The 22,756-nt window shown below is 46.7% G+C and overlaps 1 protein-coding gene across 1 annotated transcript in view; it reads left to right on the top strand.

Moving 5' to 3' along the window:
- GFRA4 (GDNF family receptor alpha 4) overlaps window positions 1–22,756 on the top strand; it is a 51,962-nt gene that overhangs the window by 16,286 nt on the left and 12,920 nt on the right. Inside the window, exon 2 of the mRNA XM_054391435.1 lies at window positions 21,517–21,795. Within this exon, the coding sequence (XP_054247410.1) occupies window positions 21,517–21,795 (279 nt within the window). The remainder of the gene's footprint in view (window positions 1–21,516; window positions 21,796–22,756) is intronic.

The raw sequence follows: 22,756 nt of genomic DNA, 5'->3' as shown, positions 1-22,756 counted from the left end.
GTTGCAGAAGGCAGAGGAGTGGTGCAGTGACTCAGTTTTCAAGAGAAAGGGAAAAAAAAAATGAATCTCACAGGGAATATAATAACAAGAGGTGAGGGAAGAAGTTGGGCCAAATACAACCCAAGGAGCCAAAAGAAGGGTGGTCAACTATTGTAACAAACCACCCAGGCTGAGAAAATATTTCTTTCTCTGTTAAGGTCTTGCAGTCAGTGGGGGCTCTTCCCTGGATAATATGCCTGAGCCAAAGACTGACTATAGGGACTACCACCACTGCCAGGGGCTGCTGTCCTTTGCTCTGTGCAAGGGAGGAGGTCAGCTCTGACCTCCTGTCCTCTGAACCCGTGAATCAGACAGTCCTTTTGCTTTCTAAAGGGCTCAAACAGGCAACACTGAGGGATTTAATCAACTTCTTGCTGACCACAGCAGAATGGTGATGCTTGTGCATCCTGGCTGTAATGCAGATCTGATATGGAAGCAGCCAAGTGCTTCAGACCTTTCCCCTCTTCCACCCAAGGGTGGGTTTTGCTCCAAATAACCTTACACTGACCCACTTCTTAACTATGCATATTAGCTCTGGTCTGGTCAGCACCCACAGCCACCCTCTGTTCATCCCACACAGATCCTTTATTCCTACAATCCCAATGCCTGCCCTAATTTGCTGCCCCTCCTTGACCTCGTTTACTCTGTTAACAGCTAAAGTCGACTCAATATGAGACCACACAGGCAAGCAAGGTTGCACTCACACAGACATCCAGAAAGGGTCTAAAAGACACCAGAAAACCCTTCTGCATTTCCAACAGGATCCTTCTCTGAGGCTGTATCAGCTCCTCGTGAGTCTGTCTAGTCTGGAGACAGGCTGATGACAGTTTCCTCCTGGCAGTCATCTCTCCCTCCCTCATGGTTCATGTGATTTAAAATGGGTGTAGCAATACTGACCTCCAAAGAGCAGTGGTCACTACTTTGTGTCCTGATTCCCAAAGTAAAAATCATGAAATCACAGAATGGTTTGGGTTTGAAGGGACCTATAAAGGTCATCCAGTCCAACTGCCCTGAAGTGAGCAGGGATGTCTGCAACTTGAGCAGGGATATTGGCAACTAGAGCAGGTTGCTCAGAGCCCCAAACAACCTGACCTGGAACGAGTCATGGGATGGGACATCCACCACCTCTGGGCAGCCTGGGGCAGTGCCTCAGCATGCTCATCATAAACCATGTTTGCCTTACCTCCAGTTCAGATCTCCCTCTTGTAGTTTCAATCCATCACCCCCTGTCCTGTCACAACAGGCTCTGCTAAAAGTCTGTCCCCAGCCTTCTGATCAGCCTCTTTAAGCACTGAAAGGCCACCAGAAGGTCTCCCTGGAGCCTTCTCCTCTCCAGGCTGAACAACCCCAACTCTCTCAGCCTGGCCTCACAGCAGAAGGCTTTCAGCTCTCCCATCATTGCTGTGACTTCCTCTGGCCCTGCTCCAACAGGTTCCTACCTGTGCTGAGCACTCCAGAGCTGGCCCAGCAATGCAGGGGAGGTCTCAGCAGAGCACAGCAGAGGGCAGCATCCCCTCCCTGCCTCTGCTGCCCACACTGCTGGGGATCAGCCCAGGACAGGCTGGGGCTGGGCTGTGAGTGCACAGTGCCAGCTCGTATCCTGCTCTTCACCTACCAGCACCTTCAAGTCCTTCTTCTGCACCTAGGAGCCTTCTGCTATTGAGCCAGGGCACCATGAAGAAATACTGTAGGAGCTTAATTCTTCCTTGGGCACTGGCAACCTGAAGTTCATCCCCAGCTGAAAAAACAGTGTGAAGATGAAAAGCAGCCACTGCAGCTCTCTGCCTTGCTGCTTATCCCCACACAGAGCCAGGAGCACCAGCCCCCTGCTGCAGCAGCACTTGAGAGCAGGAGTATTGACTCTATAAGGTAAAAGGCAGCAGAGGAACCAGGCTGGGCTCAGAGTATTTTCCCTGGCCAGGTCTCAAACAACTCTGAATTACTTTTCATTATGTGCTGGAGGAAGGGGGTCCTCACAGTCAGTTGCTGGCACAATTTTGTCTTGTCTTCAGCAGAGCAGCACAGGGCTGAGAGCAGCCTCAATGTGTCCTCTGTGTGTGTAGGGGGAAGTGTTCTTGAAACAACAAATGCCATTTGAGGAGAGCTGTGGTTAGCTGGGCATTAGACAGACAGTTAGGAGGACAGCAGAACTTTATTGCTTCTGGCTTTTTCAGCTGCCTCTGATCTATTCAAACTTCATGGCACTTAATATCAGGTTAAAGATTAAACTTCTCTGAACTGGGAAACTGAAGGCGAGGGAGAGCAGGGGAGAGAGACAAACCACACTGTTCCCTGCCTTGATTAGATGATAGAAAATGTGATTTCCCTTTAAAGGTCCTGTCCATTTGAGGGTCTGGAATCCACTGATGTGCAATAGAGTTTTTAATAGTCCACATGTTCCTGGTAACCCTTCATAATCAATTTCCCTTATGCTCTCCTCTTGCATTATCCATTATAATCACCTTCCCCCAGCTCTCCCCAACAAGCAATTCTGTATGTCAGGCTTGTTCACAACCTGGTGACCTCCCTCCCACCCCCCAGGAAAGCTGTGAATAATCACTGAAAGTGTGGTATAAATAATTGTCTGTGTATTCCAGCTAGTGGAGGATTCTGCTCCTCCTCCTGGGTGAGCTGCTGCTTTAGAAGGGTAAGAGAAGCCTTCGAGCAAGTTGCTAGACCTCTGTATGGATCAAATTGTCTTGGATTACAGAATCATTCCTTACAGCAAAATTCTTCTTTGGTTATTTGAGCTGAGCCTGCAAACAGATTTCCAGGGCAGAAATAGAGAAGGCATAAGGAGAAGGTTCAGCATGAAGGTTCAAACCTTGCTTAATAGCTTATTATTATTTAATTTTCTCCTGTCCCCTGGGATCTCTGGGATGGAAGGAGGATGTAATTGTCATAAATGCAGGTCCAGCCCAGGTGAAGACATCATGGCTTTAGGATGGTGTTTCAGAGGTGGTGCTTCCCAGGGCACCCAGTGCTTCCAGCAGATGCCACTTTGCAGCTGTGTTGCACTGAGAAAGTCCACCCCATCCCACCCCATCTCAAGCAAACTCTGACTCCAGATGCTTTATTTAATCACTGACACAAGCCAGAGGTCTTCTTTTTAATCAGCTTGGTGCTTCCCCTGACAATGGAGTTAATGATCCCTGCTGTGGCCACATTTGACACCTGGCACTTACATTTCCCCTGTCATCTCTCTTTGTTTCAGTGCACCCTCAGCAAACATCTCAGTTCCTACGTGACCAGGATTAAGGCCCAAGGGTGGTATCCCTCTAATTTCACAGCATTGTCTATCTACAGCTGAGCTGGTTGCCCTGCCTAATGTGCTGCTCAGTTTCCAGTTGCTGCTCCAGAAATATGCAGAGTTCCCAAGGGACTGTGTAGCATCTGCAGTCTTGTTCATGTCTTAGATTCTCTGGTACAAAGCAGGCACAGGTGGGCACTTGGCTCCTTTGGTGATACAGAAACATAGATACCAAGCTCAGATGGGATCAGCTAAATGGATGCAAACAATTCCCTTCTCAATCCCTCTGCACAGCTCTTCTATCACAAATAATTCAAAGAACCAATGAATGAGTTGAGGCCATTCAGCCTAACCCCTGCAGTCAGCAGGGACATCTGCAACTAGAGCAGGTTGCTCAGAACCCCAAACAACCTGACCTGGAAACATTTCTTCCTTCTCTCTATATTAAATCTTCCTCTTTCAGTTTCAAACCATCACCCCATTGTCTGTCCCTAGCTTTCTGGTCACCCCTTTAATCACTGAAAGGTCATCAGAAGGTCTCCCTGGAGCCTTCTCTTCTCCAGGCTGAACAACCCAAACTCTCTCAGCCTGGTCTTAGAGCAGAGGGCTTCCAGCCCTCCATAATTCTATGTCCAGCTTTTCACCTCCCAGCACCCTCAAGGTGCTCTCCAGCTCTTCCATCTTCCAGCCTGTGTTCAATACTGGGGATTGCTCTGACCCAGTTGCAGGACCTTGCACTTAGCCTTGTTGAACTTCATGACATTCCCACAGGTCCACTTCTCAAGCTTGTCCGGATCCCTCTGGATAACAGGCGTGTCCCTTGCACCACTCAGCTTGGTGTCACCTACAGATTTACTGAGGGAGACAATTCAAATTTGTTGAATCAGCACATGAAATGTGTGGGGTTTGTGCTGGATCTTCTGGTTTGTTTTTCTAACATACTGCCCTCAGGGTTCATTGTCAACTCAGCATCTCTAGAGGAAACCAATCTGTCATCGTGGTTTTAGAACAACCCCAAGACATGGTCAGTTTCCCTTCACTCTTTCTTTCTCTCTCTCTCTCTCACAGTCCTTCCACAGTGCTTCCCTGCTCTGTGGGCTCCACCTTGGTTTTATGCCTTTTATTACCAGCAGTTAGCTGAATGAAATCTCTCTTTCGCTCTGCCTTTTATGAGATGGATTTGAAAAGCCTTGCCAAAGCTGCTTAGATCTTGCAACACTGCTTCTTACTGCACTCTAAACACAAGTGCAAGGCTTGCCTTGCTTCCAAAGGTGGATTTTTTAGCCTGAGTTTGATGACTGAAATATCACCTCTGGGTCTACCTATGCAGTCAGCCCCTGATGTTTGAGGCAGTGTAGATATGCATAGTAAGAAACACTCCTGTGTGTAAAGTTCTATTAATGCATGGACTGGAGGTCTTGTTTGTATTGCTGCAGACTATACCATTATGCTAGTTTGGGATGAGAAGGGTGGATTTCAGCTCCCTCATGGCAGGCCCCACTCTGTGAATCCCTGCATTTACAGTCTCCATGTCAAGTTCTCTTGATCTCAGTGGAAGCCCTCATGATTTTGGCTTTTTGCTCTTCCAACATCCCCTGCTTTTTCACTTCCATGACCTCTCACCCCATGTTTGTGCCTGTCTCTCCTGATCAGCCTCACTGGGGCTGAGCACAGCTAAGCAGGATCTCTAGCCTCTCCTACAGCTGCTGATGGAATCTAAGTCTTCCCAGGGAGCAACTGCTAGCACTTAATTTAAGTTCCTCTGTGGTTTGCCTCACTCTTAATTACCTCTATGTTCATTATCTCTCTGCAGTGATGCTGTGATGCACATTACCCTCTGCCTCTATAGATATCATGACCAGTAGGACAAAGGGGGGGGGATTCTGCCCCTCTGCTCCACTCTGCTGAGACCCCATCTGCAGTGCTGGGACCAGCTCTGTAGTCTTCAGCACAGCAGAGACAGGGACCTGTTGGAGTAGGGCCAGAGGAGGCCACAGCCATGAGAGGGAGATTTAGACTGGATATATAAAAAATATGTATTTATATATATATAAATACATATCTATAGCTACATCTAAATTCCAGCAGCATTCATCTCTCACTGCCTTTTCCTTTCCTCTTCAGCATGAAGCTTCTCCAGTTTTGCCAACCTGGTTTCCTTTTCTAATCTCAGTTTCTGCCTTATTCAGCCTCACTCATGCTTTGGGCTTGCAAACTCCAGCCTTCACCTTTAATATCTGGTGTCAGAAGCCAAAAAAGGTTGGCATGAGAAGAAGGGATGATAGATAGACAGAGTGACCTGGGTTGGTACAGCCATGAACACATTTTTGTCTTTGAACTCAAGACTGCCTGGAAAAGTGCCAGTGGAGAACATATATTGGGAGCCTGGGGCTTTGTAAAGTCAGGAGAAGGATCTCTGTTCTTTGATTTTAATCATCATTCATCTTCATAAAACTTCAAGGAGGTTTAGCTTTTGTTGGAATGAATTTTGTGACTTCCAGAGAAAACAGAGGCAAGGGGTTGAGGGGTGGGGGGAGAGAAGCATAATTGAGGGCTCATATGGTGCCAAATTCATCTTAAAGCAGGGCATGCAAATCACATAGCAAGTGCTGAATTATATATGATTAAAACTGCTCCAGCCCTTGCAAAGAGGAATAAAAAAAAAAAAAAAAAAAGGAGAGAGAGCCTTTTTAGTCACCAGTTAATCATATATATATATTAAAAAAAATTGTAAAAATGGATGGAACAAAAATGAACTTAATCACAGAAAAAGGGGTCACAGTTCCTGCTTGACACATGGCTGGGCTCTCTATCACAGCACTGCAGTGCAGAACACTCTGTCACTGAAGTGTTTTAAAGAGGGACATTAAGAAGAGGGTTCACTGCTAAATGACCCTTTAAGAACAGGTGAGAGCCTCTCCTTACCAAGGAATGCTCAAGGTCTGCACAGTTGTCTGGGCCCATCTTGGGTGCTCTTGTGTTTTGCAGGCTGGGCTGGAAGGTGTTTCAGTGCCTGTTTGTATTTAATGATGTGTAGGATAGATAAGAGGGTGTTGAAACTACTGGAGGTATGATCCAAATAGTGTCCTTTTTTTTTTTTTTTTTTTTGCTAACAGCTGCTCATCTGGCAGTACTTCAAACTCAACACCCATGGACTTTCCTGATCCAGAAAGTACCAGAGATCAAACAAAGAAAATGTAATTTTCTCTTGCTTCTCTACAGAGAGAATGGTAACCTGAAAATGAGTCCCAGCCCCTGCTGCACCAACAATGTTGACATGCTCTTAGGACTCTTTGATGCAGTGGGCATCACAGCTCCCTCAGAGAGCTTGCTGAACTTCATGTTCCCTCTGCCTTTGAAGGCTTTGTGCTTATTTTGCTATTGGCAGGAGTGGACAAGAAGGTGCTACGTGCTCTGCCTTGAGATCAGGCCTGCAGAGATGGTGTTGAGACAAAGGAGGGTCCAGAGTGAACAAATGGGCTCAGGTTGCCCTTGAGCTGCAGTGCCTTCAGCTCTGGCAAGGGTGGCAAGGGAGGACACAGCCCTCCAGCAAGTGCTGAACTGTGATTTCAATCCAGCTGCCTTTCTGCTGCTTTGGTAGCCCAGCATCAGTGTCTGGTGGTAACCAATGGACAGCTACAGAGCTTCAGTAGCTGTCTTAGAGCCCAATGAAGCAGGGAAGAACTGCTGAGGGAATGTTGGCCAGATCTGTTTCCTGAAGAAGGCAGAGCCACTCATGGATCTGAAAGTTCAATGAAAATGGGAAAACCTCTCCTGGGATCTGGATGCTGTCTGAGGCTTGGTCAACCTGGCACAGATTGGGATCTCCACCATCCTCAAGAGAACTCTGTGCTGGGCTAGTAGGCACCTACCTCACTGTGTTTCACTTCTAGGATGATCTGGATGGCTAAATTAGATCAGTACATGCCCAACACTGCATTCATTCTCAGAGCTTGTGTTTCACAGGTTAGTGTGGTGATGGTAGTCCTTTCCCCCTGGAAGAGCTTCCAAACCCATGTCCTTTGCTTCCCATGAGAGTCCCTAACCACCAGCCTGCAGAATTATCCTCAGAGGAGGAAAAGCTGCTGCTAAGACAAGAATGTCAGCAGGCCTCCTCCTTCTGAGCTTTGATTTCACACTCCTGCACATTCACTGCTTCAGTGAAGTCACTGCTGATGGACAGCTGTGAGAAGAGGGAGATGTCTTGTTCTAGGGGGGCAGATGTCACACAGACCTTTCCTTTGTGTCTGACACCACTGTGTTTTCTTTGAGGTTTTGGCAGTTGTTCCCACTTCACAAGTCCACAGCTGTCACCAGGCCTGCAGTAATTGCAACTGGACAGTGCTGCAGGGCTGGAGGAGAGGAGTGGACCACAGGTACAAAGCCTGCTGCTCCAGCAGGGAAGGGAGGATGCAGGAGCTGCCCCTGACAGATGCTTCTGTAAAGGGCTCTGTGGCTGGGGATTAAACAGACCCTCCGTAATCTGTTCCACTTTTTAACTTCCCATCTAACAGTTTTCTTAATATCTGACTGTCCCTTGCTGCACATTTGCTCCAAATTGCTTCTCATCTGCCCTCCCAGGACAGCAAGGGGCTATGTGTCACTGTCTGCTTCTCAGCCCTCTTGTTTACACACAGCACTGCTCTGCCTTTGTTTCTTCCTGAGCACAAGCAGCTGCCTTCTTCCAGCCTTTCCCCACCCTGAAGAAACCACTTGTGATTTAAACACCATTCCTCTGGGATCTTGGCCTTTTTCTTAGTATGTGTTGTCCCATTAAAAAGGTGGACCTGAACTCCAGCAAAAGCCTGGCTGGAGGTGAGAAGGGGCAGGGTAATTGCTTCCTGTGATAAATATGCACCACTCCTCCACATCTTGGGTTTGCTGCTTTCTCTTGTTCAGCCTGTGACCACTTCCCGCACCATGGTCATCTTTCCCACACTGCTGGCAAGCCTCCCATTTCCCAGTTTTCCTTCTCTTTCCTGTCGTCTCCCATTTGCATCCCTCAGTGCCACAGTTCTCTTCAGTGTCACCCTCCTGATTTGAGACACTGCCTTTAGCAGGTCAGGATAATTTTGAATTCCAGTCTTGTCCTGCACACTGCTTGTGACCCCCTCCTCATCTTCTGTCAGCCACAAATTACACAAATCTGTTCTCTGTTCCATCATCTGAGTCATTATGAGAATCTTGAACAGTCCCAGACTCAGGACAGACCCTGGGAGACCTTCTCAGGCTGAAGCTGTGCCATTGCTGCCCTTCTTGGAGCACAGTATTGATGAGCACTCATGATTGCTCAGAGGCCACTCTTATGGGCACATCACATGGACCTGTGCCAAACAGCTTGCAGAAGTACAACCAGACCATGGCATCCTTTGCTTTCTTGGCCAGTATTGTCCTCATGTTTGGTCTGTATTCACCTAGCTCCTTCTTCTGCTTCCTTAGAAAGGACATCTCACTGCTTTGTCCACTCCTTTGGGATCTCATTCTTGATGAGGACTGGAACTACAATGATGTTTTCCTACCATTTCCTGGAGCTGACCTACACAGACATTCTAGCAGACACCAGCAACCCCTGGGAGAACTTACCACATAGTCTCATGGAATGGGAGGGGTTTGAAAAGACCTTTGAAGATATTTCTTTCTAAGTAGTTTTATGACATGAGGGGTTTGGATTTAAAACCAGTATGTGAAGGGAAAAATCTCTTCTTCTATGGAGAAATGACAGTCTGGATGCAAGCTTGGAAGTCCTGCCCAAAAGGCTCCTCAAGGTGCTTCATCTCCTGGGAACTGCTGACCATCTCATCACCCAGCACATGTCCTGGCTTGGACAGCAGCAAAGGTTCAGGGTCTTGCACTTCATTCTGTCAGAGGAGAAGCTCATGACATGCATGCCAGATACATTTGTGTTCCTGATTGATGAATCAGTACCTATCCATCAATGGGTTACCAGCACAAACTTCCCTCTCTGCACCCTCAGCCTCTCTCACAGAATCACAAAAGGATGGGAGTCAGAAAGGACCTCTGGAGGTCATCCATTCCACCGCCCTGCTAAAGCAGAGTCACTTGAAGCAGCTTGCCCTCAGGATCACAATGTTCAGGGTGAGGTTGGAATCTCTGCAGAGAGGGAGACTCCACAACCTCTCTGGGCAGCCCATTCCAGAGCTCCATCACCCTCACAGCAAAGAAGTTTTTCCTTATAGTTAGGTAGACCTTCCTGGAAATCCATCAGCTGCTTGCTGGTTAGCAGCTCCTTCATAGGAATTGACTGCAACCAGAGACCAAGACAGATGGGAAGCTTTTTACTGTTTTCATTTGTCCCCAGTGTAACTCCTTTTTTCATATTTACATCTCTAAAGAACCTGAAAGATGAGATGGTATCAGGAGCAGGAAAGTGATACTCTGCAGAGCTGGGTAGACCAGGAAAGAGGAGTGCTGGGGGTAAGGGGGGGTTAAAGTAAGCTAAAGCCTTAGTAAACTGAAAAGTAAACCTCAGCAGCAGTGAGGGTGGATCACAGGGCAGGTTTTGATTTTAAATAAGGTCATTTAGAGCTGTTCAGGTCTTTTAATTGTTTACAAAACAATTGTAAATAATAAAGGCAAAGGAAGCCATTGTTAAGCTTGTTTAGAGGCATTGGTTGAGCCAGGCTGAGCAATTTGTGCTGTCAGATCCTGCAGGCTCACTGCCTCAGCCTCCAGAAATGCTCCTCTGCTCAGGAGACAGAAATTAAGGGAAGGGTTTGGGCTATCTACTAACACTGCAAATAGTGCTTAAAAATAGAAGCAACTGCAATGAGCCTGCCCCTGGGAACAGCAGGGAAGGAGGACGAGTCCCTCGGACAGAGATTAGATCCCAAAGAACTCAATAGGAATATTCAGAGAAAATATTTGCCTTTGCCTGTCAGGGGAGATGTTTTCAGGACAATGGTTGGAGATGTGTTTGCTTTTATGCTATCAGCTGCCCCTCTTGGGTCCTTGCAAATTACTCTGACCAAGAAGACTTTGAAAGTCTCCGTTTCCAATGTCCCTAGTGGGAAATGTTGCTTGTACAAATTTCCCCCTGGAATTTAACTTGCTCTTGAGGCTTCTGATAGGAAAGTGCAAGAATTATTTGAAGGAGACAAGGGCATTGCAATACACATAGATGATCTCCTGAAAGATTGCTGGGAGGGGGCAGCAGAAGGGGAGGACAGCAAAAGGCTACAGAAATGGATAAGGAAATGGGGCATGGCAAGAGAGATCTCATTTAAAATCAGAAATGTGAGACATTTGGTGGGAAATACAAGGGAAACAACACACACAGAGGCTCTGGCCACAGCCAGGTGATTGCAGGAATGCTGCTTTGACAGGAAATAAAGATCTGAAGAGCTTGGCTCCTGGATTAAAATGACATGACAGGTCTTCTTTCTGGGATGTTATGTAGAAAGACTCAAAATGAAATGGGGCTGACAACTTGGACAGGGGAGTTTGAAAGTCAAAGAGAGAAGAAAACAAGCATCTGGGTTCTGGCAAGTTGTGTCACCCAGAGATGAACCTCCTGACCAGTAAACCCCTCTGCAGAAGACTGGGGACAGCCTGACAGAACACTTGTGTGCTTTGCAGCCTGGTGGCACTGGTTATCAGAGTGGCAAGGGAGAGGACTGGGCCAGCCAACAGGGAGTGCCAGAGGCTCCCCATGAACCTCTCTGCCTTCCCAAAGGGGAGAGAAAGGGAATAAGGGAGAGGGACTGATGGGGTGGGGAAGAAACTAAACAAGATGGGATGGAAATGAGAACAATCCAATGAAACAGATAAAGAGATACAAACCAATATCCAACCCAACCCCTGATGGCAGTGATGTCACCATTGTCACCACTGATGCTGGGGGCAGGCACTGGGGAAGTCCCAGACTGGACTCAGCAGCAGATGGGAGGCAGGTTCAGGAGCTGGATTATGGAATTGGATTCAGGAACACACAGACTGAGATTGAAGGCAGAAGGACAGAGTCCTTCTCAGACAGTGGCCACTGAAGGAGATACCTGACCCTGGTGATGCCTCAGCTTTCTCCTGAAGATGATGTCCATGGGTTGCAATCCTTTGTTGGTCAGTTGAGGGTCACCTGTCCTGTCTGCTCCTCTCCACAGGTGCCACCTCTGACTTCCTACACCCCAAGGTGGCACCCAGGCTGTAGCAGTGTCCTTGGAAGAACAGGCAGAGTCCTGAGAGTATTTGAGGAGCTTGTTCTTGAAGACTCTTTGGAGAACAGCATAAGATGTGCAAATCTGTCAGAAGAGATTTCTCTCATCTCAGGCACAGTAGGAAATAAACTTCTGGAGGCCACGGAAAAGACAAGACATTGAAGAGAGCGATTAACAGTGTCACTGAAGGGAGGCTTGGGAGTTACAGATCAATCCAGATCAGAGCTTGCTGTAATTGATAGCACAGAGTACAGATGCAAAAATTAGTAGTGCCAAAAATACAACAGCCCTGAGGTGTTCTGCAGATTCTGTGAGATCTTGCAAAATGCATTGCAGTTGTCACAAATGGATGAAGAGATGAAAATGGCTACATGGATATGCATGGACCATGGCAATAACTTCTACCTTAAAGGCTGAAACCAGTGATGCTGGGTCAGGAGTGGTGCAGCTGCTGGGTTATCTACAGTGCTCTGAGACTGCATTCATAGAGACTCTTAGAATCATAGCATCATAGATCCAGGTCAGTTGGAAAAGACCTTTAAGATCATGGAGTCCAACCACTGTCAACTCTAACCAGGCTGGTGCTAAACCATGTCCCTCAGCACCACACCTCTGCCTCTTTTCAATCCCTCCAATGATGGGGATTCAACCAACCACCTCCCTAGGGAGCCTATCCTTATCAGGGTTTGAGAACCCTTTCAGTGAAGAATTTTCTTCCAATATCTTGTAGGAAACAGTAAAACTTTATTTGACAGATAAAGACTCCCCAAACCTGTCATTTTTTTACATCAGTCTGTACATAATTGGCAGGACTTCGCAAGATTTTGAGGAGCTGCTGAATGGCAGAATTCTTCACTCAAATTTGAAGCAAAGTGGAGTTAAGGGAGGTAAAAGATTATAGATTTATGTTTATATATTTGTAAAAAGCCATTCCAGGCTCTCATTAAGATCTGTATCTCACTCTGCTGGACTGAAGAAGACTGCCTTTAAAGCACTGATCATTGCCAGCTGAAACTGTGCTCAGAAAGCTGAGAATTAGATTGCCTTGCTTATTCAGATATTGATAGATAGATAGATAGATAGATAGATAGATAGATAGATAGATATGGATAGATAGACAGATTGATATGGATGGATAGATAGATATTGATAGATATGGATAGATAGATAGATAGATATGGATGGATAGATAGATAGATATGAATAGATAGATAGATATGAATGGATAGATAGATATTGATAGATATTGATAGATAGATAGATAGATATGGATGGATAGATAGATATGGATGGATAGATAGATATTGATAGATAGATGTTGATTGATAGATAGATGGATAGATAGATGATAGATTTTGATAGATATAGATAGATATGGATAAATAGATATGGATGGATAGATAGATAGATATGAATGGATAGATATATATTGATAGATAGATATGGACGGATAGAAAGACATTGCTAGATATAGATAGATAAATAGATAGATATGGGTAGGTAGATAGATATGGATGGATAGATAGATAGATATGGATGGATAGATAGATATTGATAGATAGATGTTGATTGATGGATAGATGATAGATTTTGATAGATATAGAGAGATAAATATGGATAAATAGATAGATATGGATGGATAGATAGATAGATATGGATGGATAGATAGATAGATATGAATAGATTGATATGAATGGATAGATAGATATTGATAGATATTGATAGATAGATATAGATAGATAGATAGATATGGCTGGATAGATAGATATGGATGGATAGATAGATATTGATAGATAGATAGATGTTGATTGATGGATAGATAGATGATAGATTTTGATAGATATAGATAGATATGGATAAATAGATAGATATGGATGGATAGATAGATAGATATGAATGGATAGATAGATATTGATAGATAGATAGATATGGATGGATAGAAAGACATTGCTAGATATAGATAGATAAATAGATAGATATGGGTAGGTAGATAGATATGGATGGATAGATAGATATTGATAGATGTTGATAGATGGATAGACAGATGATAGATTTTGATAGATATAGATAGATAGATATGGATAAATAGATAGATATGGATGGATAGATAGATATGGATGGATAGATAGATAGATAGATATGGGTGGATAGATAGATAGATAGGTAGATAGATATAGATATAGATAGATAGATAGATAGATAGATAGATAGATAGATAGATAGATAGATAGATAGATAGCTTTGGTTGCATTACTCTTTAGGTCTCCCAGTTCTCCCATACAGAGCCCCCCAGTTGTCTTCACATGTCTCTGTGTAGGATTGTGCCACCCTTGCCCCATGCTCCCTGCACCTGCCTGCAGAATACTCCATTTGTTGGGACAGGGAGGGGTGGTAGAAGCCCTATCTCTCGAAACACTCCAGGTCAGGTTGAAGATGTTCTTGCTTACTGCATGGGAGGTGGACTCAATGACCCTTAAGGGTCCCTTTCAGCCCAAACCATTCCATGATTCCATAATTTTAAGTCTCCATCTTCCCCAAACTGCCCCTTTTGGCCACAAATGGTCACAAAACATGATTAAAATCATCCTTCCCCCTCCAGTGGGGGATGGACTTTTCCCTTTGGGGCTTGTCTAGCCAGATCTCCCTTAGAAAAAGGCCTCACCAGAACTGTCCCCTTCAGCATCGCAGTGGAGAGCTCTGATGTGTGTGGCTCACTTTTCTCAAGGACAACGAGGAGGAAGAGACCAGGTCCCAGCACTGGCCAGGGCAAATGGAAGTCACCTGCTGGTGGAGCATTGCTGATGGTTGCTCTCCCTTTCAACTCTCTCTCAGCCCCCCCAAATGCTGTGCTGGTTGAAGCAGTGCTGATCCCTCCTACAACAGCTGCTGCCAGCCCGGGTGTTTGGATGTGCCACTAGGAGTTGCCTTTCTGTTACAGCAGGAGTCACAAACTGAAGCCCCCCCTCCAGTATACCAATATCCTGATGTCCCCAGGTTTCAGTGTCCAGTGGATGATGTGCCCTGCCAGGACTTGTACCTTGTTGTACAGGGTGGGTTTCAGAGTACACATTTCAGAACTGCCTGTGTTCTGTTTGAGGCCTCATGGATGCTCAAAGGCCCTTCTGGTCAGGTGGATTCTTGTTCAGAAGAGGTACACAACACTTTGCAACTGGCTCATGCACCAAGGGTGATGGTCTGATTTGCATCTGCCTTTCACAAGGGTGTTGTTTGGAGCTGATTTGGTGGTTAGTCAGGCTGAGTCAGTCCAGCAGGACAGGGCATTCCAGAGGCATCTTTCGAAAACAAAGGCTGAAGCCTTGTCAAGAAGGATGTGTTAGGGTAGCAGACTTCATCTCAAGTTATCCTGAGAGTTTTCATGAAGAACTCTTTTATCCTTGAGGATAGTGGAGACATGATGTAACTTCACCAGACCACAGACACCCAGAGGGCTCCAGATTTTCATCTAACTTGAAAGTTTGCAGACTCGATCCAACAACTCCTGCCTCAGTCCATGATTATTTCTTTTTCCAGCCAGGTTCTAGTCATTGACTTGGTGGAGGGCAAATAAATGGCTTCATCTTTTCAAGCTTCATCAAAGTCAGAGTGACACTTTCCTCCTTGGCAAATGGCTGAGGGAGCTACAGATGAGAAAGGTTGTCAAAGACTAACTGGAGATTAGTGAGTTCATCTCAGCAGATGTCTAAAACCCAGCTCACTGAGCCATCTTTGGCCTGCATTTAACACTTGTGGCCACCACATTTCACTCTCACTTTGCATTGTAAGCCCTCACAGGGCAGAGAACAGCACACTAAAAGCATTTATACCTCATCTGACTTGTGCAGAAACATCATCTGACTTGCCAGAGGACAGGTGGGATGCCTTGCTTAATAAATTCCTCTCACAATGTGAGCCTTGACCTATAGGACATCTTGAGTTTTCAGGCTTCTCAGAAGGTGTCTAGATGTCCTGCATGAGTCTATGACAAGCAGAGAGACAGAGCAGAGGAATGTAGTTTCCTCTGGGTTTGATTGCACACAATGAGTAAATTACCTTAGTGGACCAGCTGCAGAGGAGCAGGAGGCACTTGGTCAGTGTTATTGCTTTTATTTGTATTTCCCCAGTGCCTGTGAAGTCCTGCTCAAAGGCACTGAGCAAGCACAGGCAGAAGATTGCTTATAACCTGAAAGCAAGGGGAGACAGGTCAGAGCTGTAGGTACCAAGAGTCAGGCAGCACACTTCCAATGCCTTCTGGAGAGAGGCAGCAACTTGTTGGTCTGCACTTCACACTGCTGCTTTGACAGCCTCAGCCACTGCATTCCTGATTCCAACACCTCAGTGCTGGCTGGGAAGAATCAGTAGCAAAAGAAGATCAGTATGCAGGGTGGGATTTCATTGTGTTATGTTTGTAAACCCATCTGCATCTGCAAACACCAACCAGTGGAGTCATCCTCCTTACATGAGCTTCTCTGGTTTAAGCAGTGAGCCAGCCCCCAAAGCATTCATGGTGTTGGGGCATAGAGCATGCTCTAAGCTCAGGGCAAGTCATATGGAAGGGAAAAAAAAACTTTCTCTTACCTGGAGAAGAGCTGCTGGGCACTACAAAATCCACATGACAGCTGTGACTTCTGGACAAGGTGTGTGGGAGCTCCTGGGAGGGTTGTTCTCAAGTAGGTTTGGTGGATGGCAGAGGTGTTTCCTGGGGCAGCTCTCTACCCTCTGCAGCTATTTCCATGTTAAATGGGAAAAGAAATTTGAGCTTTATACAGAAGCTTATTCCTGAGGTGATGCTGAGCACTTGGCTGTAAAAGAATGAGATGAAAACATAGTCTAAGGAAGCTTTAGCAGAGACCACCTGCATTGGCCACCTGGCCCCATTCATGCATCACTCTTGGCTTGTGAACATTTGGGAAATACTAGGAATGGTTCTTCCAGACTCCCTTTCTCATCATTTTTCATTCCAGCTGTGTGTAACAATTTATTTCTGACAGCTCAGGCTAGGTTGGTCGTTTCTGGATCTCAGGCAATTGCCTATTAGCAAGCCCCAGCATCTGTCCTGCAGATTTAATTTGACCCAAGCCTATCAGGATTTCCCAAGCATGGCCACTTCTCCCAGCTGAACACAGGGAGATGGTTTGGTGCCCACCTCAGGTTCAGACTCTGCATCTGCATCTGTTCACACAAGGTGCAAATACACTGCAGTGGTCTCTCCCAGCTGTTCCCATGGTTTGTGTGCTGGCTGGAGGACTGACTGTGGCATGAAGAGAGTCATCCACCCTTGCAGGCAAAACAAGGCTTGCAGAGGGACAGCCTCCCACTCAACATGGTGTGCTGCAGGTGATATGTCTGGTCAGCAGAAGACCTCTGAGGTGCAGCAGGCACATGAAGTGGCTGCCTGGAAATGATCTTCACCTAGGAAATGGCCTCCTTAGAGAAGAGTCAAACCTTCTTGTTCAGCAAAATGCACTTTGAGATACCTGTACAAGAAGGACCAGGGGTCTGTTAAGGCAATGGGAAGAGTCAGGTTTGTTAATTCCTCCTGCACATTAGGATTAACTTCATGTAAGTGCCACTGGGGTAAGCAAGAGCAGAAGCAGATGTGGAGCACAACTACAAACAGGATGAGAAAATAAACTCATTCCTCCTTCTGCCTACTGTAAACAGTGTGAAATTAGCAGCAAGTGAGGAATAAAAACTCAGACAAATGCCTTTTAAAGAGAGCAGGGGGAGCTGAAAGGTCTGCTCTTAGAAAAGCAGGGATATGGAAAGCTCAAGTCATGCACAACCTGCTGCATACCTTGAGTGCCTGCATCAATCAGGGGCAGTGGCAGAGGACAATCCCACTGGGGAGAGTCAGCAATAGGCTATTTTTGAAGGCAAAGCCAGAAAGGCCACTCCAGCTTAACAGGGATAAGTGCAAGGCCTTGTACCTGGGCTGGGGCTACCCCCAGTATCAACACAGGGTGCAGGATGAAGGGCTGGAGAGCAGCCCTGTGGAGAAGGGCCTGGGGGTGCTGGTGGGTGAAAAGCTGGACATGAGCTGGCTGAGAGAGTTAGGGGTTTTCAGCCTGGAGAAGACAAGGCTCCAGGAAGCCCTTCTGGTGCCTTTTCAGTACTCAGAGGGTCCAGAGAGATGGTAGATGTCCCATCCCTGGAACCATTCCAGGTCAGGTTGTTTGGGGCTCTGAGCAACCTGCTCTAGGTGCAACCTGCTGGCTGCAGGGGGGTTGGACTGGGTGAGCTTTAAAGGTCCTTTCAACCCGAAGCGTTCCATGATTCTTTTATCCTCTGATCTTCAGGACAGAAGAGCTGATTTTGCTTTTGTCACTGCCTGTTAGGAAGCACCATTTATTTTATAAGTCACAGAGATCATTTTTTGTTTTCTTGTTCCCTAAGAGGCATTCTCTTAATGTTGCATAAAATTACTCTCTCAGGGGTAGTGTGAGAAGGAAAACACGGTGCTGTGTTGTCTCAGTGGCAGAGACACTGCCAACAATGAAAGGCCCTCAATGATTTGGTTTTTAAGTGACATGATTATGGAACAGGTCATCTGTGACGTTCCACTTCACGTTGCTTCAAGCACCTCTGCCATAAAGTCTGAATGAGAATGGTTTATGCTTTGGGCTTGGGCTGTAAATATTCACCCCTGGTCTTTGTTCTACTAGGCAAGTCTCGGTTCCAGGACATATTTACTTACAATTTTTGCAGGGAAATTTCTCAGCTGGTCAATCTCCTTGATTTATTTCAACTGGGATCCCAAAGTGGTTTACAGCTTTTACAGGCTGGCTGTGTTTATAACCAACCTGGGGAGTATCTTCTGCAATTCCTGTAGCAGAGAGAGGGAAGGAGGGTCATAATTTCTATTTTAACCTACTTTTCTAGCAGCTGACATGACACTGACAAAGTCGTCTCTCCTGAAAGAAAACCTTCCGTGCTTTATATTCATCCAGGGAAGAACCTTTGGAGAAAGGCAGGACAAAATAAGTCAAGCATCCTTTTTATTCCCCTACACACATTCTGTGTTCTGCTCACATTTGTGTGTGGAGAAGCCAGCACTGTCTGGAAGCAGAGGCTCTCAGCAGCCCCAGCTCATTCATGGGTCTCAGTGAAACTGCAGCCCAAATGATATTTCAAGGAAACTCATTCCTTGTGTTCGGAGCTCTTCAAGAGATGACAGCCCAAGGCAGAGTTCTGTACGTGTTGGAAATAATTCCTCTCTCCACGTTTGGCAGATCCAAACAAGCCTTGAGAGCTAAATAAACCAGGTTTATGAATAAATCAGGGGGAGGAGAGCTCAAAGTCGAGGTGTTGCGAGAGCAGAAGTAACGGAAGGCTCAACATGGGCCAGGAGGCACTTTGAAAGAGGCTGGGGCTCGATGAAAGAGTTGGCATTTGAGATGCCATGGAGATATTTTGGGAGGAAACCTCCTGGTGGGTTTGCCCAAAGTTTGTAATAAAGGTAATTGAAGTATCTGAACTCCAGCTGCTGCCTCCTACTCTAATCAAGAGCAGCAGAAGCAGCTCCTTCTTAGCAAACACTCTGTGACTGCTATGGGAAAGGAAATGGATTGGCTGGGTTCAAGCACTAGACTAGGAGGGGAGCAGAGGCAGGTGCAGAAATTCAGGACAGGAGAGGTAGCAGGTGGAAGGAGGAAGAAAGGATTTTATGGAGAAATCAGTATTCTTGGAGAGAGGGAAGATCTCATGAAACCTTCACAGATAGAAATCAAGGCTCCACATTTTCCTCATGAGAGGATTTTCTGATGCTGTCACAGTTGGGTCTCAGCAGGAATGGATCCTGGAGGGGTTCAAAAACTGGAAGGTGGCCCCACCTTATCTATCTTGTGAAGGGTAAACTGTCCTTATCCTTCTGGCTGATATCCAGAGGGAAGACAATTTCTACTGGGGACAAGGAGTTTCTTTGAGAAGTCCTCCTTCAAGGTCATGACAGCAGTTTCCACTTTTATAGTACAGCAGGATCCAAAATTACCTTACAGGTATGAAGACCAATTCTCTCCTTCCATAAACCAGGTCTCCCTCTTCATTTCTCCCCCAAACTGTGGTGCAGTCATGCCCAGCCTATGTCAACACTCTCCAGATCGTCACACCAATAGGAAGGAGCACAATTTGCCTTGTCTTGATCCCAGACTCTCCATCACCTAGGTGCCACTGTGCCTGGCTGAGCCTCTGATCCTGCCATTGTTGGGGCACAGCTATGTAGCCATGAGCAAATCCCCAGGGGTCACTCTGGATGTGGCCAACCTGCTTTATTGACTAGGTCTGCTCCAGGCCATGGGGGCACACCACCACTAAGCACCAGATGAAAACTCTCGGTGTACATGCAGCAGTGATGTCTTCCTCTTGTGCTATCATGGGGAACAGAGAACTTCAGGTATTTTTACAAGTAAATCTGATCAGAATCTACAGGAGCTTGGAAAAAAGCCAAATCAAAACAGTGGGAGACCTGGGGATGTGGTGACAATGAAGAAGGGCCAACTCCTGGGACATATGTGGGCTGACTCCATGTGCAGACACCCCACACAGAGTCATTCATAGCTTCAGGGAGGTGTAGGCAGCATTAAACTGTTTGCAAGGCAGAGAGGCTGGGGTGTCCACAGCATTGGTCTAACATCAGGTAGGAGAAATGAGATAAAGAGCTGGCAGAGCAAAGACATTGGAGAGGTTTTGGTGCTCCAAGCAGGAAAGAGTAAGCACCAGGAACTGATTGAGTCTCTGCCACATATAATCCTGATTCCATACTGTGGATTTCCACTCTGAAATCAGGAAGAATCTGGTCTCCTGAAGAGAATTGACCTCTCTTGCCTCCTCAGCTGGATGTCACATACATCTCAGTGCTGATGGTGGCCCAGCAATATGAGAGAGAGGGAGGTGTTGAATACCAGGTTGCATCTTAACGCCTTAAAATTGCTCCATCTTCTTTTCACCCATTCCTGTTCCCTGCAATGCTTCTGAGCCATGCTGCAAGCACTTTTGAGTGGCCAGTGCTTCCCATTCTGTGGGCAATCCATACCTAGGAGTAGCAAGCTTGGACACTGAAATCCTTCAGCTGACCTGTTGGGCAGAGATCTGCCCACTTAAAGACCTCAGAAGAAGGGTTGTTGCTTGTAGAGTGGATGGTGAGGAGAGGGGTTGTGATGGTTTGAAACTGTCTTTTTAATTTTTCCTTGCAAAGTTCAGAACAGAGAAAGTGAAAGAATGTAAATAAGTCACTATTGGGTGTAAGAAAGCAAAATGCTGATTGTTCTAAACACTTCCATTGGATAGATAGAAATGTTTAAGAACTATTACCCAAAACAAAGTGGGCACTCTGCACATTCTGTGTTCTGCAGTGGGGGCAGTTGCTGGGCTGTCTGGCTGCTGTTTCTTCTTCTCTTCTGGCTGAAGATAACACACACTGACCTTGGCAGCTAAGTTAACAACTTTCTGCTTTAACTAACTCTGCTTTCTGTCCAAGAGGGGTCTGGAGGGGAAGCTCCTGGGAGAGGGAGGCCCCTTTGGGAAGGGTCCCCTTTGGGGGGAAGCAAAGGGAGATCGGTTGTGCTTTTCTGTTGATTGTATATATTTGTAAATGTTGTGAATTTTGTATATTTGTACATATTCATTGCATTTCATCGTAGATTGTAGATTCTGCTTTGTAAATACAGCTTTCATTTGCTTCCAGACTGAGCTAGCCTGGTGATTGTCAGTGTGGGGGGGTAATTTCAGCTCGCACTGACACAGGGGTTTCCATCTCTGTGCATAAAGGGGAACGTCCCAGCCTGGTCCAGCTCATAGAATGGTTAGAATGGTTTGGGTTGGAAGGGACCTCGAAAGGTCATCTAGTCGAACCCTCCTGCAGTAAGTAGAGGCATCCTCCACAAGATCAGATTGCTCAGAGTTTTGTTGAGCCTGACCTTGAATAGCTACAGGGATAGGGCTTCAACTACCTCTCTGGGCAACCTGCTCCAGTGCTCCCCCACCCTCCTGGTGCAGAACTTGTTCCATTCACCGCCTGAGGCTGCTCCGTCACCTTCTCACCGTTGTCTGTTTTCCTTGCAGAAGGTATGGCAGAAGCTGTCAGCTCCAGCAGGGACTGCCTTCAAGCAGGCGAGTCCTGTACCAACGACCCCATCTGCAGCGCCAAATTCAGGACCCTGCGGCAGTGCATCGCAGGCAACGGTGCCAACAAGCTGGGCCCCGACGCCAAGAGCCAGTGCCGCAGCACCGTCACGGCCCTGCTCTCCAGCCAGCTCTACGGCTGCAAGTGCAAGAGGGGCATGAAAAAGGAGAAGCACTGCCTCAGCGTCTACTGGAGCATCCACCACACCTTGATGGAAGGTCAGTCAGCAAGGCACTCACTTCTGCTGTGCTCATTTCTGACAGTCACTGCTGGGGCGGTCCACAGAGCTCCCCGGCACCAGAGTGGCCACCAGCAAGGTCACTCCTGCTGTATTCTGTCCCCTCTCAGACCTACTGACCCCCATGGTAATGCCAGTCTGGGGAAAGCAGTCCTGAGAAGAGGTTGAGGGAGCTGGGGGTGTTTAGCCTGGAGAAGAGGAGGCTCAGGGGAGACCTCATTGCTGTCTACAACTACCTGAAGGGAGGTTGTAGCCAGGAGGGGGTTGGTCTCTTCTCCCAGGCAACCAGTGGCAGAACAAGAAGACACAGTCTCAAGCTGTGCCAGGGGAAGTTTAGGCTCGAGGTTCTTCCCAGAAAGAGTAACTGGCCATTGGAATGTGCTGCCCAGGGAGGTGGTGGAGTCACTGTCACTGGAGGTGTTCAAAAAAGGATTGGATGTGGCACTTGGAGCCATGGTTTAGTTGTCAGGAGGTGTTAGGTATTAGGGAATAGGTTGAACTTGATGATCTCTGAGATCTTTTCCAACCTGGCTGATTCTGTGATTCTGTGAAAGCCTGAGACATCTCCTTCCTTTTGTTGTTACGCTGGTGTCTTTTTTATGGTGTTTCCAATATACCTTGAGATCTTCTGCTGGGGAAACTCATGGTATGGTTTGCATCTAAGGATGCCAGCCACGACCATGGACTTTACAGAAAGATGACACAAATTCATAGAATCCTAGAAAGGTTTGGGTTGGAAGGGACCTCCAAGGGTCATCCAGTCCAGGCCCCTCTGCAGTCAGCAGGGACACCTTCAACTAGATCAGGCTGCCCAGAGCTCTGTCAAGCCTCACCTTGAACATCTTCAGGGATGGGACCTCAACTACCTCCCTGGGCAACCTGTTCCAATGTTCAACCACCCTCATGGTAAATTATGGGCATCGAGGAGAAGCCAGCATGAA

Source organism: Indicator indicator, chromosome 23 (assembly GCF_027791375.1).
Source record: "Indicator indicator isolate 239-I01 chromosome 23, UM_Iind_1.1, whole genome shotgun sequence".
Taxonomy (NCBI): Eukaryota; Metazoa; Chordata; class Aves; order Piciformes; family Indicatoridae; genus Indicator; species Indicator indicator.
The sequence above is the reverse complement of the archived record's forward strand: the minus strand, read 5'-3'. Positions and strand labels throughout refer to the sequence as shown.